The 17,077-nt window shown below is 45.1% G+C and overlaps 1 protein-coding gene across 1 annotated transcript in view; it reads left to right on the top strand.

The window, feature by feature from the left end:
• Positions 1-17,077, top strand: part of scfd2 (sec1 family domain containing 2) — a 149,938-nt gene that overhangs the window by 110,590 nt on the left and 22,271 nt on the right. Inside the window, exon 6 of the mRNA XM_088911879.1 lies at positions 8,481-8,626. Within this exon, the coding sequence (XP_088768005.1) occupies positions 8,481-8,626 (146 nt within the window). The remainder of the gene's footprint in view (positions 1-8,480; positions 8,627-17,077) is intronic.

The raw sequence follows: 17,077 nt of genomic DNA on the forward strand, positions 1-17,077 counted from the left end.
ATCTCCGACACACCGTGAATCCACTTGCCTTTCACATGACACATAAATGAATGGAGCCATCTCTTTGATTCTCCTGACTCTCCGTCCGCTTCCTGCTCCTCCGGCAGCCGGTCCTTCGTACGAGCTGTTTCTCAAGGAGCCGGGGATCATGAAAGTAAAGTTTGAATGAAGTCCCTGCACGGGTCACGGGGGTTCACCTCAAACAGCACAGGCATGTCGCTGGGTCTGACTTCCTACGATTTGGTGAACATCTGGACAGGCCCCTCAGATCAGCAGGCAGATGAGCCAGATGTGCGCTGGGTTAAGAGTGTGACTGGGCTGCAGAGAGACTGCAGCTCCCCGGATTAAACACACTTTCCTTTTTATTATTGTGCCTGAAAGGCATGATGGGGAAATTATTGACTTATGTTTTATCATCAGTTTAGCATAACAAATAAGTCGTTTGTGGTAAAGATTTTATTTTATCTTGGAGTTTGGTCGTTCCTGTTTTTTTTTAGTTTTGTGGAATACTTGTGTGACATTCACCATTTCTTGTAATTTTCTCGGGAACACTGAGCCATTGAAGGATTTTTTTAGGAAATAACAACAATAAATTTAACTTGACAACAGTATCCGCGTTTCTGCGAGGTGCAGACGTTTTTGTGAAACAGATTTTTCAGGGTTACACATGAGGCATGAGGCGTAGCTGCCCAGACAGTATTCCCGTAACGTCAGCGCATTTTCTGTAGAAGGTTCCGGCAAAGCGTCTGCTCAAACCACATAGCTTGGCCGATGAAGTAAAACACTCCCTGGTTTAACCCCTCGGACCCCCATGCCGATGTGCTGTTGGGCTTGAGGGGGCCAGCAAACACCCCAGGAGACCAGTGGGAAGTGTGGACCGGTACCAGACAGGATCAGCCTGGTGAAGGCGAGCTGCTGGGGGAAACAGGGTCTCTTACTCCTCTCTGAGGTGAGCCACCGTGCTGTGGAGGGTCCTAATATTCGGGTTACAGAAAGGAGTTTAGGTTAGCTTTGAAGCATTTATCCTGTGACTCCCTTACTTAAAGGTGTGTTTAAGGTCTGTTGCACACGGAATGCATACAGTCGCAAGGGTACTAATCAATAATCAAATAATTAGTTAATTGGTTAGTGTGTCCCAACAGCAGTGGTAATAAAACAGTCTGTACCCAACCAGACCTGCTGGTACGTCTGGGGATTTGTTTATGCTTTTGAAACACTTTCTACCTTGAAGTATTCTTAGCTGTTGGAGTCTATTAAAAGATCAGGAAATACAAAACCACATTCCCCAAGCTGACAGTTCCCAATGGGAGTGATGCCAGGAATTGAGCCTTTAAACCTATTTGTATGATACGACACTTTGTAAACTACTGCCAGTGTGTGAGGGTTTGATCACATCTCGTTCAGAGGGGGTGTCTCCACACTTCTGCTTTTCTAATGAAATGTAGAGAACAACCTGGCAGGTTCAAGTGCAGTTGGATGTGGGCTATTCTTGTCGCAGATCTTAAAGCCATTTGCCTTATAATGGGTTCGCAGAACCCCAAAAAAGGGGAACTTCAGACCGGAGGTTTTTCATTCCTTAGACCTAGCTGCCCTCCCAACTGATTTTTTAAATTAATTTTCTGTGGTTTAAAAAAATAAGTCATCATTTGTAACTTCGAGGTTTTTTTTTAATAAGAAATACATGGAAAATGTTTCATCGTTGGTGTTTGTTCTAAAAAAATACAACGTAGATTATGTCGAATTGTTTGTGTCTAGTCTTTTGCAGTCTTTTTTGTCAGTGAATGTTTGGTTTAGAAGAAAGATAGCAGAACCCAACAAAATAGCAACAGTATTGTTTTATGTGCTGTTAATGGACAATTTAACTGTCAAGAGATGTATAATTTGCATGTGTATTAGTAGTATTTTCCTTTAAAATAATGATCATCTTGATCTGAAGTGTTAGTTAAAGCAAAAGCTTTTCCATCCATGAGCTATAATCATCTTGTGGGCTTACAAACTGAATCCTAGAATATTCAGAAGATTCAGTTCAGTTAAATTTATTTTTATATAGTGCCTTTCACAACAAGGTTGCCCCAAGGCGCTTAACAATGCAAGTAACCATACATGTTGTGAATACAGAACAGAAAAAAACAGAAGACAATAGAGGAGAGGAACCAAAAACTCCTTAGTAAGGAGAAGAAAAACCTCTGGGGGTCCAAGGTCAACTGGCTGCCCAACCCCTTTGGGCATGCAAACGTTATATAATTTAAAAAAAGAAATACATGAAGATGAAGAGATAGCTGTTATCTAGCACATCCCAGAACTCAGCTGGAACATTTACTACATATACTGACCTTGTAGCCTCTCGTTCTGTGACCTGCCGACTGTGGTGAAAAATGACAATTAATTTCCCTCGGTACAGCTTCTGATTCTTGACTGTGATGTAAGAGACTGCCTTTTGTTGTTAACCACAGCTTCCACGGAGAGGCTTATTTCAGTCTGGTTAGTGCAGGGTTGTGAGAGATCACCTGTACAGGAATAAGGACCTGTCATCAAGCTGTTGTCTGACTGCTCTGCGGCGTGTTAAAGCCATTCCAGTCTGCTCCAGTCTCCACACCAGGAGATGTTTCTCTTGATTTCTTAACTCCAGAAATGCAGGGGCAGGCCTCCTCACTCTCTGGGCAGCCTACTTAAATCCCTGCCACAGGAATTTTCTGTCATTGCTTTCTACATATTCTTTTTCACATAACCATCCGTCACAGACTCCCAAGTGCTTTTATTTATTTTTTTATTTTGTATGAAGCCTTTTGCAATTCTGTCGCAAAACTGTGCCGGTGTTTTCAGATTGGGAATGGATGGTCAGCTTTATGTGTCCATTGCTGAGTAACTGAATTATAATGTATTTTTCTTAATAACATTTTACATCAGGAGCAAGAAAGCATCAGTGATAAAAGGTGAGAAAGAAATTCCGTGTGCTCTGATTTTTGTTGTTGTGTGAGTTAGTGCGTCTTCACAGACACAGGCTTTATCGCTGTTTGACCTCCTTGAATGATTAGAGTGCAGCTGCCCTGACAAACTTACCCAACAAATCATTTCAAGGGCTCTTTCACTTCGGCAGAACGCGCAGTCGGCCCTATTGTCCTTCTCAGATTGTTTCTGCCTTTTTATTTCACTTGGAAATTCTAGGTCCCTGACCTTTGTTTTCTGCAGAAGGGCAGGAGAAGGAAACAGCACATCGTTATAAAGACCTCAGTTATACTCATCAAGGTTCGAAAAGCAGCCCAGGAAGTCCAACCTGTCTTTGAGAAATGAAGCCGGGGAGCTTGCTGCCTGTGTGCCAGTCTGCTGGCAGACGTTGACCTGCTCGTCAGCCTGGCACTGCCGCTGGCTCCTGGGGCTCGGCTGGCTGCCGGTGTGTTTTAATTCCCTGTCCCACTGATCCTGGGCTGATTTCCAACTTCAGTACCCCCACTGCTCACACACTGTTAGAGAACCCAAACGCACATTGCTGTTGTCAAACCAGCCTTGGGAAAAGGAAAGCAGCCATGTTCTCTGTCCCAGAAAGCCCTGGTGGCACCACAGGGGGGCGCCGATGGGAATGCCCCCAGCCTGTGATCAGCTGAGGTTCAGTTACAGTTCCTTCCTTCTGCTGCCAGACTGCATGCTCCTTGTATTGGACAGCAAATAAACCGTTGAAGGTGAAGGACAGCATGAGTCTGGCTTGTTTACACCGTCCTCTCCCAGTGGAGCCGCCACACTGCCCCTCTCTGGGGCTTTCTGTCCAAACTGCTTACTGCGTCACTCCCGTTTTGAACCCTTGACCGTGGTGATTTCTCTGTAATCGAGCTTCATGTTGGTGAGGACAGCGAGGAGCCAAGGAACAAACCCGCGGTTCAGAGCACATGGCACCACTTGTCACACGTGTCAGGTCTAAGATCCGGGACACAGAAGTGGAGAAGACAAACTGCACTTCATGATGGCACTCTTCTCAAGCAGGACATTCGGAATGTAGGGCGTTCACTGGGATTGTGGTGGAAGGGGTATTTCTGTGCTTACCATTTTCATCATAAACCTTTATTGATCTTTCTTATTGGCTCTGATAAACAGCCTGTCAGACACTTCTGCTATTTTTCCTTGTCATGTTTTAATTAGCTCTGGCATCAAGCCAGCCTCGCCCCCTTCAGAAGACTGTTAGTCTCATTATTATTTTGCATTGAGCAGAGAGCTCGGAAATGTTTTCTTTGTGTTTTCTTTCTTACTCCATCTGCTTCTGAAACTTTTCAGTGGCAGTTCTGTAGGCTGATTCCTCTCCTCACAAGGTTTGTTTTCGTTCCAGCCGTGCTCATTATCTGTCAGCTCACATACTTTTTCGTTCTGTGTTAATTTGACAGGCCTGAAAGTCCGTAACCCAATCCTGTTCCGCCCGCTCTTTATCAGACGGGCATCAAAGCCGTCAGCCCCCTTCAGCACCGTGGAGGAAAGTGAAGTTTTTGCGTGAGAGGGTCAGAACCCGTTCCAGCATATCGCCTTGCTGTTTTGAAACCAGCACCTGGTCTTGTTTCTGCCATTTTCGCTGTAATCAAATCAAACCGCAAATTGCAACTCTACAGGTCATGCTGCCAGTCCTCAGCCGAGCTCTGTGTTCCTTGGCAGCCTTTCAAACCCTTCCTCTCACGCTACCTTCCTTCAGCCTGTGTGCTGCTCCTCAGGAGACGCCCCTCTGAGTGAGCCGCTGCAGTCTCGAACAGCAGGGGTGTGGGTTTGTTTTGCTGCTGAGCGAGCCGGTCTCTCTGTGGGGTTGTGTCAGACCTGTGGTTGGGAGGAGCTGCCTTCACACCCTCCCAAATAATTCTTCTAGTTACTGCCGACATAGCTGTGGCCAGTCTTGAGGAGTAAAGAGTAAGTCAGTACGTCTTCACCCCACTGTCACCTCTACAGCCCAGTCAGTGCGTCTTCACCCCACTGTCACCTCTACAGTCCAGTCAGTGCGTCTTCACCCCACTGTCACCTCTACAGCCCAGTCAGTGCGTCTTCACCCCACTGTCACCTCTACAGCCCAGTCAGTGCGTCTTCACCCCACTGTCACCTCTACAGCCCAGTCAGTGCGTCTTCACCCTACTGTCACCTCTACAGCCCAGTCAGTCTTCAGCCCACTGTAGTGTCAAGTGAAGTGATTCGCTCACAAGGGGTCCCTGTTTTAGGATTGTCAGAGGAAGAGTGCTGGAAAATAACAAGAACAGGTATTAAACCGGCTCATAAGAAGCTTTTCTCAGAAAAGCACACGACTCCAGTGTTGACCAGTGACAGAAATGCTATGCACCACAGTATTGACATTACCTTCCAAAGCTTCTCTTTGACTTTGAAGGGAAAGTTCTGCGAGCACATTCCACTTGTAGGGGAAATGGCGGAGATGTGAGCAGTATCTGGTGTAGAGATAAACCCTCCTGACAGAGGGGAGGCAAGGGCGTGACTGTTTTCACGAGATAACCCGTTCAGCACCATTACCTCTCTAGCGCAACACCCCCTGCGACTCGGCAGAGATCCGTCAGGGTTCTGTGGCTCAATTTACAAGTGGGTCTTGTTAAAAAATCTGGAATGAAAAACAAAAACATATTTTTGAGAAAAGGAATGTTTCGTGCAGTCCCAGAATTTTTGTTATTGTTTTTTTTTTCCAAATTATATGCATATCTTTTTGCTTGTAAACACAGGCAGCATGCTTTTCCTGAGGCATTGTGATTCAGCTCTTGAAAAGCAGTTTCATGCAGAAAATGGCCGGGCTGTGTTATTTCCCTCAATACCAGTTACCGTTGCAGTGTTCATGTGTTGTAGCAGGAGAAAGTGTATATTCTGCTGCATGCCGGCTAACGCTGCCTAATCTAATTAAATGTTCCCGAGCTGTGATCTCGCAGGGTGAGCAAGTTCAGTGCCTTATGAATGATTTGTTTCTAATCTAATTTTCTGTTTTGACTATCTGTTACAAGTAGAGATGTCTCGTAGATGCCTGAACTTAATGATGATGGTACCTTAGAATAAACCAGCTTTCATTCTAAAGTCACACTGTATACAGCAATAACTTAAGAGTTACAATTACAACCTGGAAGTAACAGCCTGACAAATGACACATATTAAATCTTTAAACATAACAGTTTAAACAGATTAAGCCTAAAAACTCTGATAAGTTTCTTTATCTCCATTCTCTGTGTTGTGAGGTTTAGTAGCAAGTGCAGTTTAATAATGAAGATCGTCGTTTTATAGTTCCATTTTGCTCCTATTTGGTTAGAAAGCTCCATTGTTCTTTAATGAAGATACAATTCTGCCCATCGTTTGTGGAAACTCTGAATCCCTGATTCCTGATGTTTTTTTTAATAAATCTGTATCTTCATTTGCATGTAGTCTGGGCAGGAGTTTTCTTTGTGACGAGCCAGAATGGATCAGATCAGCAGTGTGTGTCATCCACATGAAAGGCCTTGTCTGTGATGTGTAGCTTTTTTCCAGACCTACACCAAACAGTCTGCAGTGCCTATGTGCAAGAATTCGTACTACGTGTGTTTTCTACAGAAGTGAATGTAAAGTGAGTCACAATAAACCCTACTATTGGATTCATACATACCCTACCCTAATATCCTGAAATATGCAGGACATTAAATCATTATCCAGTAATGCAATTAACAAAATAAATGAGTGGTCTGGGAAATTGTGTTGGGAAGCACTCTTAATTTTAGTTGAAGCAGAAAATGTGAAACCAGCTATGTGTTTCCTGTGCTGGACTCTTTTTTGGGCACATCAATCACCCAGCTTATCTCTGTTCTGTGCTACATATGTACATATAGGCAAGTTTCCTTGAAATGGCTAATCTTTTCTTAATTTTTTATGCTTCTGAGGAGTCTCTCTGAAAACGTATACAGTATAGTTTTTAGACCGATAGAGAAAATAATTTTGTTACGTTTACTCAGAGTAGCTGCCGAAATCATAGTTTATTAAGTGCATGTCCACTAGATGGAAATATATCAGATTTAGCTTCCTTTTTTGTTACAATCACCCATGTCTCTCATAATGCCCTAAATTTCCATTTGAGTGTATACATAAGTTAAATGTATTGTCACCGATAAATTGTTAAATTTTGTGTATCGCTAAGGTCTCTCACCTTGAATGCAGAATACTTTCTTGGTCGTCTATAATCTGAGATTGATATTAAATTAGACTATAGTGACTCATCATAGAGCATTAAGTTCTGGGAACTCTCATTATCAGATAAGAGCACATGCTGCTGCACAGCAGCTGGGGAGTCATCAACGTTTTGTTTGGCTGTTAGCAGGAGTGTGTGCGCCAGCTCACATAGCGAGTTTGAACTCATCAGGTACTGGCGTCCCCTTGTTGTCTGCGCTGTGTGTCAGTTCAGTGTGTATTTCCATACCTAAAGTATAAACCATCGCTACTAAGGCCTGACGTATGAAAAACACAAGTCTTAAGGTATGAATATATTTGGAGTCTTTACTCGGCAGCTCATGTGCTGTTCAGGGGTGATATTTGTACATCCATCCATCAATCCATCTTCTAACCACTTCAGCCAATGTTAGGTGACAGGGGAGCTGGGGCCTATCCCGGGCTCAAAGCAGGGCACACCTGGCCCGGGTGTCTGTGTTTGCCAGTCCACTGCGCGTGCACACACTCACCACACCCACACCAGGGCCAATTTTCCCAGAAGCCGACTATCCTACCAGCATGTCTTTGAGCTGTGGGAGGAAACTGGAGCACCCGGAGGAAACATGCAGACTCCACGCAGACAGCACCCCGCCTCCGGAATCGATCTCCGTGCCCTGGCGCTGGGGCACCGTGCCAACCGTGATGATATTTGTCTTTTTAGTGAAATATAAAATCCAGACAAGCTGTATCGGTGGACTCCAGAGTCCAGTCCTACACCACAGTGTCCATTGTCAGAGCTGAAGTCAGAATGTTTCCTGTCTTTCAGCCTTCGCTCCTCTAATTCTGGTCTCCTCTCTGTCCCCCAAGCCCATCTATAATCTAGGGGTGACAGGGCTTCTCCTGCTGCTCCCCACAATTCCGGAACTCTATTCCCAAGGATCTCAGAGAGTCACCTTACCTCAACTCCTTCAAATCCAGACATGAAACCTTCTTCTTTAGGAGGGCCTTTACTTCACTGGCTCTATCATTTACCCCTCTGCTCCTCCTGTATTCTGTGCCCCCATCTACTGTCTCCTCTCACTGTGGATATCCTGTGTTTGTTGTTGATGTCATTCTGTAAAGCGCTTTGAGAAGCCACCTTTAAAGGTGCTGTTTGAAATAAAAGTTTATTATTATTATTTCAAGAAAATATTAATCTTCCAGGTCTGTTTTGGATAAAGAAATGTGTCGTGGTCCCAGTTATTGTGGAGTCATTTTAGGGTGTGTCCGAGGTGAACAGCTGGCCGACAGACATCACTCTCTTTCTTGTTTTGTGTTTTGAGGTGTGAAAGGAAACTTGTGTCTGCTTGTCCTTCAAGGGTGTTGTTCTGCCTCTGAGCTGACGGATGACGCGGCCCGCACCGCAGTGGGAAGGGTGTTCGAGATCCTCCGAGGGCTGAGCAGGTCCAGAGCTCACCTCAGGCAGCTCCGCTCTGTCCACAGTCCAGGGGATGGAGTGCACCAGGTGAGCACAGCGCAGTCTGCCTTCACACACACACAAACACAAGTCCTTGACTTGAGAGCATCGCTAGAGTTTGTAGAATCACTGATTTGCTCCTGTGCAGTAGGACTTGGCAAAGAACGTCAAGCCCAGCTCGACTGTGTCCAGGTCTCAGGTAAAGCTGTGTCACCCGGAGGGGGTGGGTGGCCAGGGCAGGTGTCAGTGATGTTTCCTTTGGAGTTTTACCCGCCCATCTTAAGCACAACTTCATGGTCCACTGGGCTGTAGTGCAGCACTACCAGTGACAGCTCCCCCCATCACTGCGACCTCTCGGCTCCTCCAGAAGCTCAAAGCACAAGGAAAGCACCAAGTCTCTCTTTGGGACAGCAGCCAAGCCTCCCCTTTCTGCAGCTGGCCTTGTGTGTTTGTGTCTTTGCTATCTCAACAGAGACTGTATGCATTTAGATCGCAAAACCATTTTCTGTTGAAGGCTAGTCTTGTCCTTTTATCTCTTTCTGTAAACAAATCTGCCCCTAATATACATTATTTCCAGCTATACGAGAAAAGAAATGGTCTTTTTTATCATTAATGATGTATGCTGGCAAGCTTTGACTACATACAACTTTAAGTAATATTTTCTTTAATTATTTCAGTGTCTGAAATAAGTAATATTTAATCGTGCAAATATGTTGTCAGCTGTAAGTTCTGAAACAGTTCATGGGAACCACTGTCAAGCTTAGTCACTGTTTATCAAAATGTTTGTGTCATTAATTTTGGAAGTGGGCATGAGTTTATGACAAGTAATTACAGCCATGTACAGTTCATCATTACAGAGCAGCCACCCTCAAGCTGGGCTCTGCAGTCCTGCGTCCTCTCTCTTGAAGCACATTATCTGAGCACCCGTGAGCACTCCTTTCTGTGAGGAACTGGCCATCTCTGAATCACTCCTTTCCAGTTAAGAAACTGAAACTGAATGCACATTTGCTTTAGAATTAACTGGCTTTAGACATGTTTCCCAGCTGTGGTGCAATAACATTACAATTTTCCATTCTGAAGAGTCCACACCCAGATCTCCAGGAAAGGAGATGCCTGGACTGTGTATTATAACAACTCAGACCCAGAATGGAAAATGACTTGTTAAAGCAAACAAAGGAATGGGTCTGTTAGTGCTGCCATTCATTTTCAGCTCGAGCCCTGCTTGCTTTAGAACAGCCTTTAGAGGTTTAGGTAGGTAGTTTAGTACTAGTCAGTAGTTTAGTTTAGCAGCTTATTGATCCCAGGATCTCATCCAGCTGGTTCCAGACTCCCACCACCCTTTGCGTAAAGAAGTGCAGACGTGAAAAAGACCTGGATCACGTAATCAAGGGCATTGCTAAGTCGTGTATCTCACCTGCTCTGGACATGGGGAGGGCACTGTGGTTCACACTGGTTCATCTCTGCAGTCGGGCCTGTTCTCACGAGGAGCCTGAGATCAGGTCTGTCCCGATCGGGGTGTCTCATCTCGTCGGGCCTTGCAGAACTGCGTGCACAGAGCTCCCCCCTGCCAACCGCTGCACATTCTAATAAACAAGCAGAGTTTACAGTTGTCCTCAAATGCACCGCAATAATCAAACTAGGCACTTTCATGTGTGAAGCAGGCTGAATGTGTGCAAAGAAAACATGCAAAGTGAAATGTACTGATTGCATGAGTACGTTTGCAGGCCCCTAAGTCAATTCTTGGTGGCAGCAATTCCTGCTTCCAGGATTTTAAGAGGTGTCTAAACCAGCTTGAGGCACTGCAATCTTCAAGTTTTGCCATAAGTTTTCTATTGGATTCAAGGCAGGATTGTGACTGGGCCCCTCAAGGACATTACCTTTCACTCCAGTGTAGCTCTCGTTTTTGCTTTGTGCATTGACCTGCTGAAATCGACCCATTTTTTCAGCCCAGTTTTCGATTCTTGAGCAACTCAAGCTAAGTTTTTTTTTCTATAGAACTCACTGGTCACTGTGCACTGTCTGTTTGCCTCGCCCCTGCTACCGAGAAGCAGGCCAATCGTATGATGCTTGACAGCTGGGCTAGTGCTGACTGGCTGATGTGCTGTGGTAGGCTAGCACCAAGTGTAATGCTTTGCATTTAGTTCAGTTTATCTCTTGCCTGATCACAACAGCTTCTGCTACATGGCAGTATTATCTCATGCAAGATTGAAGATCAGTATTGTCACAGTGGCATTCTGTACTAGTTTCCTGCTAGTCCACAGAGTGATGAAGCCAGTTCAGAGATGGGGATTATTAGGCCCAGAATGGTTAAGGCCAGGGGGGGAATTTGGCCAGGGCACTGGGGTTAACGCCTACTACACCCCTACTCTTTTTGAAAAACGCCCTGGGATTTTTAATGACCACAGAGAGTCAGGACGTCAGTTTTTCATCTCATCCGAAGGACGGCGCCTATACTGTACTGGGGCATTAGGAGCCACACAGACCACAGGTCGAGCGCCCCCTGCTGGCCCCACTAACACCTCTTCCAGCAGCGACCTAAGAGTCTCCCCTCCAGTTACTGGCCAGGCTCATACCTTCTGAGCTCCAGTGGGCTGCCAGCTGGGAGTTGCAGGGTGACGTGGCTGTGGCAGTAATTATGTGGCCATTCAAATTATTATTTTCCACTTGATCTGATGTAAGGGAGCCGCATACTTATGCACCTGAGAATCTTTTAATTCTCATTGAATGTCTAATACACTCTTAAGCTTTTTTTAGCTTTATCCATTTGGATTAGATTGTGTAGATTCCAAATATGAAGTCGTAATTGCAAGCTCAGCCGCAAGCAAAATGTGGAAAGTTTGCAGGAGGGTAAATACTTTTATAAAGCACTGTATTAGAAACAGCTGCACAGCACCTTCTGTCGAAGTTCTCCTGCGTTACGTCTGCTGCACGCTGACCTCATTGTTTCACTTTGTGGAGGAATGCCCAGAATCCTTCCACATCAAACAGTGTCATTTGGAAAACCTCTTTGAAAGGGGAAAAACACTTACTCTAGTTAGAAAGAAGGTCTAATCAAAAGCCCTGGAGATTTCTTTTCTAGCTCCATAATAGAAACAGGCTTGATTCTATTTTTAAAAAATTGCTAGCAATAAAAGATGTCTGATTTTATTCCACTAGTGGGGAGCCCAGAAGGGCTCTCTGTATCTTGTGTTTTGTTGTTTTTAAGGTTTGAAACAGATTTTTCAGAGAAAAAAAAATGTCATGACTGTTGCTAGAGTAGCTGCTGCCTCAGTCGATTAAAGAATCTTTATTGTTTGGGAGTTTCTCTGAGGGTTTGGATTATCTACATGTCTAAAGGTGCACATTATCTGTCCCTCTGTCCTGCACAGGTGAATGAAGGAGGAGATGCTTTGTTCTGGAATATTAATCACCTGAAAGAGTCAGAGGGCTGGGAAGTGGTTGTGCAAGACCTTTGGCATCAAGCTGCTTTTTTGTTTGCAGTCAGTCAGGCTTTATCCACACTTTACAGAATAATAGGTTTTATCACGAAGCAAACATCCTGGTATCTGGTCTAGATAGACTTGACTTCCTGAGTTTCTGCATGAAAGACACCGAGGTGGGCGTGGCCTTGATTGCTGAGCTGTGCTCAAACCAACATCTCTCTGATTCTCCTGAGAATAGGTTGCTAATAAATTAGCAATTTATTTAGTAATAGGCACCTAACATGGTAAATGAGAGTGTTCAACTGGTGATTGCATCAAATCGAGAATCGATAGTGGGGGAGTACACAGTGTTCTCCACCCTGGCACTAACATTTGCTGCTGCATGTTGGAGCCTGACATCAGCAGGCTGGGGGTGTAAGGGTTTGGGGTTAGGTTTAGGGTGTTGGAGCTTGTCATAACCTGGTTGTTTATGTGAGAAGTGAGGCCTTTAAGAAGATGTCTTGTATTAATTAAATTAAGAGACTGCGGGCCGAATCCATATAGCAGTTACCACTGCGACGCATTGGCCCCTCATTATTCTGGAAGGAAAAAAACTCCCAGCATGCTGCAGCTTATAGAAAAACCCGTGAACTGCTCATGAGGGTTCTGAATTTGGCGTCAGGGACAGTTTTCAGCAATACTGTACTGTTTTCTCATTTGTGTTAAAAACATCTGCTAAAAAAGTCCAGATTACACCCCAGTCTGCAGGCCGGGACTTTGTGGCTCTGTCTCTGCTGATCCCAGTACAGTACAGAAGCAGAGGCAGATGGAAGGAGAGGCCATGCAGACACGTTGTTTAGGCTTCTTGGCAGAAGACGTCCAGTTCTGAACAAGAGACTGTATTAACCTCACTGTGCTTCGTCTTGCAGGTACTGTAACGTGAAGCCTGTTGTAAGCTGCTCTGAAGTAAACATTTTGGATACACAGTTCATCTCCCAGGCACGCTTAGTCCCTCTGATAAATGACTAATTGTTGGTTAATTAGCCAATATTAGATAAAGGAAGAACTCCAGATCGAGTTAGGCTGTTTGAACCAGTTCAACAGGGCATTTTGGATTCGCTGCCCCACTTGCAGGACATTACATGGAAAAGTGAACTTCCCCCGCCGGAGAGAGACGGAGATGATGCCGTGACATCACTGCACGTACGTGGCAGGGCTGAGTGTTCCTGAAGGGCCTCTGGCTGCACAGTAGTGGTCTGCTGTGCTCTCTGGGACACCGGCCTTTCCTGATTATTGGCTGTGCTGCTTTAAAAGCAGTGACCCCGAGCACATCTTGTTAGCGCCAGTGTAGCAGCTGAACGACTAACACAGGTACAGAGTGCTTCGGTACATTTCTCAACTGTGTAAAGTGCTGTGCTATGTGCACCCGCTGTGCCCACTTGGTGATGGATGATTTGATGATTTCATGAGTGTAGACTCATTTATTTCAGAATGGTACTTTGTAAGGCAGTGGTTTGTGTTTTGCCTCGAGCTGGAACACTGTGTTTTCCGTGTAAGTCGGCAGTTAAGAAGTGCCCTGTCACACTGTTTACAGCAGTTTTCTGGCAAGAACTTGCAGGCAGCCCCCTCAGGAAAGGGGAACTTTCACTGGCAAAATTTAAAGTAAAAGATGGACCCGCCTATGATCTGCCTTTTAGAAATGTGAGTTGTTTGTTCCAGCTTGAAAACTCTTTTTAACAAAGAGGGTCGTGCCAAAGGTTTCTGTTTCTCTCTGCTTTATAAAGTTAGGGGCTGTTTGACTCCAGCAGTGTCTTTTCAGCAGCAGCAATTTTAGCCAAGCTTAAAAAAGGTTATCGTGATGCAAAATTCAGCTAAATTCTCAGATATAAATAATTATATTACTTAACAATATTACAATAATTGTATATGGCTTATAAAGTGAACTTATCTTATCTAATTGCTTTAAATATTATAATAAACTTAGAATATTTTTTTTACACTGGTTTGTCAAGATTCAGGGCAGTGTATTAATGTGGAGAAGTTACTTGGTTTAATGTTTGTGCTTTTTTTGTCAGGCCTTTGAGAGTGGCATTAAAGGCACCCTTGTGCTAGAGCAGGCAGATAAAGTAAAAAAGCATTTGTCAGTCACAGAAATATCTTCAGAAGGGTTGTCTGCCAGAACTGCCTCTTTTACAGGATGCCTGCCTTGGGTTTTCTCTTTATGTGTCACATAAGGCAACTCGTGTTAATTAGCAAATGAATGGCTGGATTTGTCGTGTTGTATACATCTGTGTTGTTAGGGGAAGTTTGAAATGACTTGGCCCGGAGACCTGGAGCACAAAGGCCTGTTCTACTTGAGAAGAACAGTGTTGGACTCCGACCTCATGCTGCTGTGTTCATTTCTTTTAATCAGACTCTTACAGACACCCTGGACTGTTTAAATCTCAATGTCCTTTTTGTCATTTTTAACGTCTCAGTCTCCAAAGGTTTCTGGATCCTGAGCAGATATCGTCCATTTGGCTGTAAGGCTGTAAGCTGGTGCGACTCAGTTCAGTGACAGTACAGGGCTGCCCGCGATGAAGACGCATTGTCCACATTGTCAGACAGTTTAGGAGTGACTGCAGAAAAGCAAGTGCGTGTGTGGGGGAGTGGAGGGGACGTGTCATTGTCATTCGACAAAGCTTGGAAAGAGAAATTGTATTAACTTCGGGTAGGGCTATAAAAGGTCATTTTAATAGAACAATGGCTTTGCACCAGCAACCCAAACACCGTGGGCCTGCCTTGTGTGTGTGCAGCTCTTTCAGCCCAGACTTGGTGCAGCCAGTGCTCATACAATATTGATCACATGGGGAAATAAGGGACAGCCCTTCCAGAATCACTTCTGACATCACGTCTCGTCCAACAGATGTGATCTTCACAGCCTGTGTGATTAGCGTCTGGGCCCTTTCAGAAATACCTTATCTCACCAGTACCAAAAGCGTGAAGGAGTGTCCATTTCTGTTTTTGAACCTCTGTTCTGTTTTTACAGAGCTCCAGTACTTCTAGAAAATGCCACAGCTTCACGAAAAGTGATAGTTGTGGGGTTTTTTTAAAAAGAGAGAAAACGGGGAGGATGTTTTCTGAGCAGGCAGTCGTTGTGACCCAGCCTGTAGTGAACCAGTGGAGCCATGCAGACATACTTCTCTCATGCCTCTACATACCTGCAGGGTCTGGGAGGAGCAAACCGAGACCAGGAGCAAAATGCTTCTGCCATGACTCTTCCGCCTTTCAACAGGGAGCAGAAGTGATTCCCAAAAAATCAAAATCCACATCACTCAGGCTCTGGAAGGGTAGAAATCAGAAATGAAGGGGAACAAATAATTGCAGATTCCTCAGTTTCCGCAGTAAATTTAGCTTTCAGTCTGTATTGTTTCAGGCTTCACCGTCCCGTGCAGTTTTGCAGAGTCCTCCTTTGTTCTGTGTGATGTGCTTGTCAGACTGCGATTTTGCTGTAGATGTGTGAAGCGGACAAAAAAGATAATTATGCCCTGTCTGTGAACTGTTGGTTTTATGACATCCCTTGTTCCCAAATACATAATAAATAGCAGCGGTTAAGGCCTCTGTTAAGACTTGGTTCAGAGGGAAAGGTGCCACCCTGAACGTTCACAGTCGGAGACTTGGACAGAGGGGAGTTCAGAACTCAGGTCTGGGCCTAAGTGTTGCTGTATCATGTAGTCAGATAGCCTAGACAGGTACTGTATGTGCAACCACCTGGATTTGTCCAACTGCTGCAGATGTGATTGCAGAACTGTGGACAAGGAGCTTCCTCAGGGTCTCCTAAGAAATCCCATTCCCCGTGTAACTCCGAGCGCACGTGTAACTCTGCTCTCTTCGCACTGCGGATGAGAGTAGTGTTTCCACGGCGGCTGCCGGCTCCACTCCTAGTTCTCTGCAGGGAGAGATGTGCGTCTGACACCCAGTCTCAGCATTTCTCCGAGCCTGGGGGCAATAGCAGGCGGCTTTTTACCTTTAGGTATTCATAACATTACCTGTGTTCATAAATTTCTAAAACATTCCCGTGTTTGAAGATGTTTCATTCTTCATTCATTCTTCATTAAAATGGGAAGCACCATCGTTGAAGAAGACTCAGGCATTGATGTAAAGACACCATGTGGGCTTCTGGACTCTGGACATGTCCTTTACTGGGGCTGAAGGCAGCTGGAAACACCCTCTGGTATTTCTGACTGACCTCAGAATGCGCTTGAAGGAAAGTGGAGAAAAGCAGCTTCTGTAAAGATGTTCTAAAACTGGTTTGCAAACTTTCTCAAAAGAGGTTTACTATTTCTCATGTGCGGAGGACTCCTTCAGCATGTTGCTGAAGCTTTCTGGAATGCTACACTAGAAATATCCTCACGATTTTTACACGTTTAATCTCATGTTCAGTTGGATATAATCTGTCAGCTCTTTGCAAATCCTCTTAATACAGTGCTGGCCTAGCTTCACCCCCTTCTGCTTCGTCTTCCCTGGCCAAGCTCTGATTGGGACGAATTCCTTTTGGATGTCTGGACTTTTCCTCGTGCTCCTAGCAAATGTAAACAAGCTTTGTTGCTTGTTTTTCTTGTCTTTAATTTGAAGTTCCTGTAAATGGAAGGCAGCTTGAGCTCAGCGTGTTCGTGCAGCGTGCCCTGCTGGGACCAGGAGTCCCAGCTGTGACCAGCATGCTGCTTGTCTGGGAGTCGTCAGGCCCCACCCTCCTCTGTGGGGCGACTGTAATGAGGGAAAGCACTGAGTGGGACTGCTTATTTCTGCTTTCCCCCTGCAGGGCACACTAAAGGTGGATTTGAACCGCACCTGTTGGCATCAGTATAGTGAGATGACTGGCTGGGTCTTAGCAGGCCTGGCATGAGGGCAGCGAAAGGAGCTAATAGGAATCATATCATGACCAGCTGCTCCCCAGCCTCGGCGCTGCTGAGGAAAGTCACGTTAGCTGGTCTCCACCGGCATTTTCAGCTGCTGTAAAAGGGAACGTTTAGGATGTTCTGTGCCTCCTGCGAAGCTCTCGTTAGAAAAACAATTAAAAAGAAAAAAAAATAACTTGGCAACAGAGTGAGCATCACTT

This window comes from Atractosteus spatula, chromosome 1 (assembly GCF_055471065.1).
Source record: "Atractosteus spatula isolate fAtrSpa1 chromosome 1, fAtrSpa1.hap1, whole genome shotgun sequence".
Lineage (NCBI taxonomy): Eukaryota > Metazoa > Chordata > Actinopteri > Semionotiformes > Lepisosteidae > Atractosteus > Atractosteus spatula.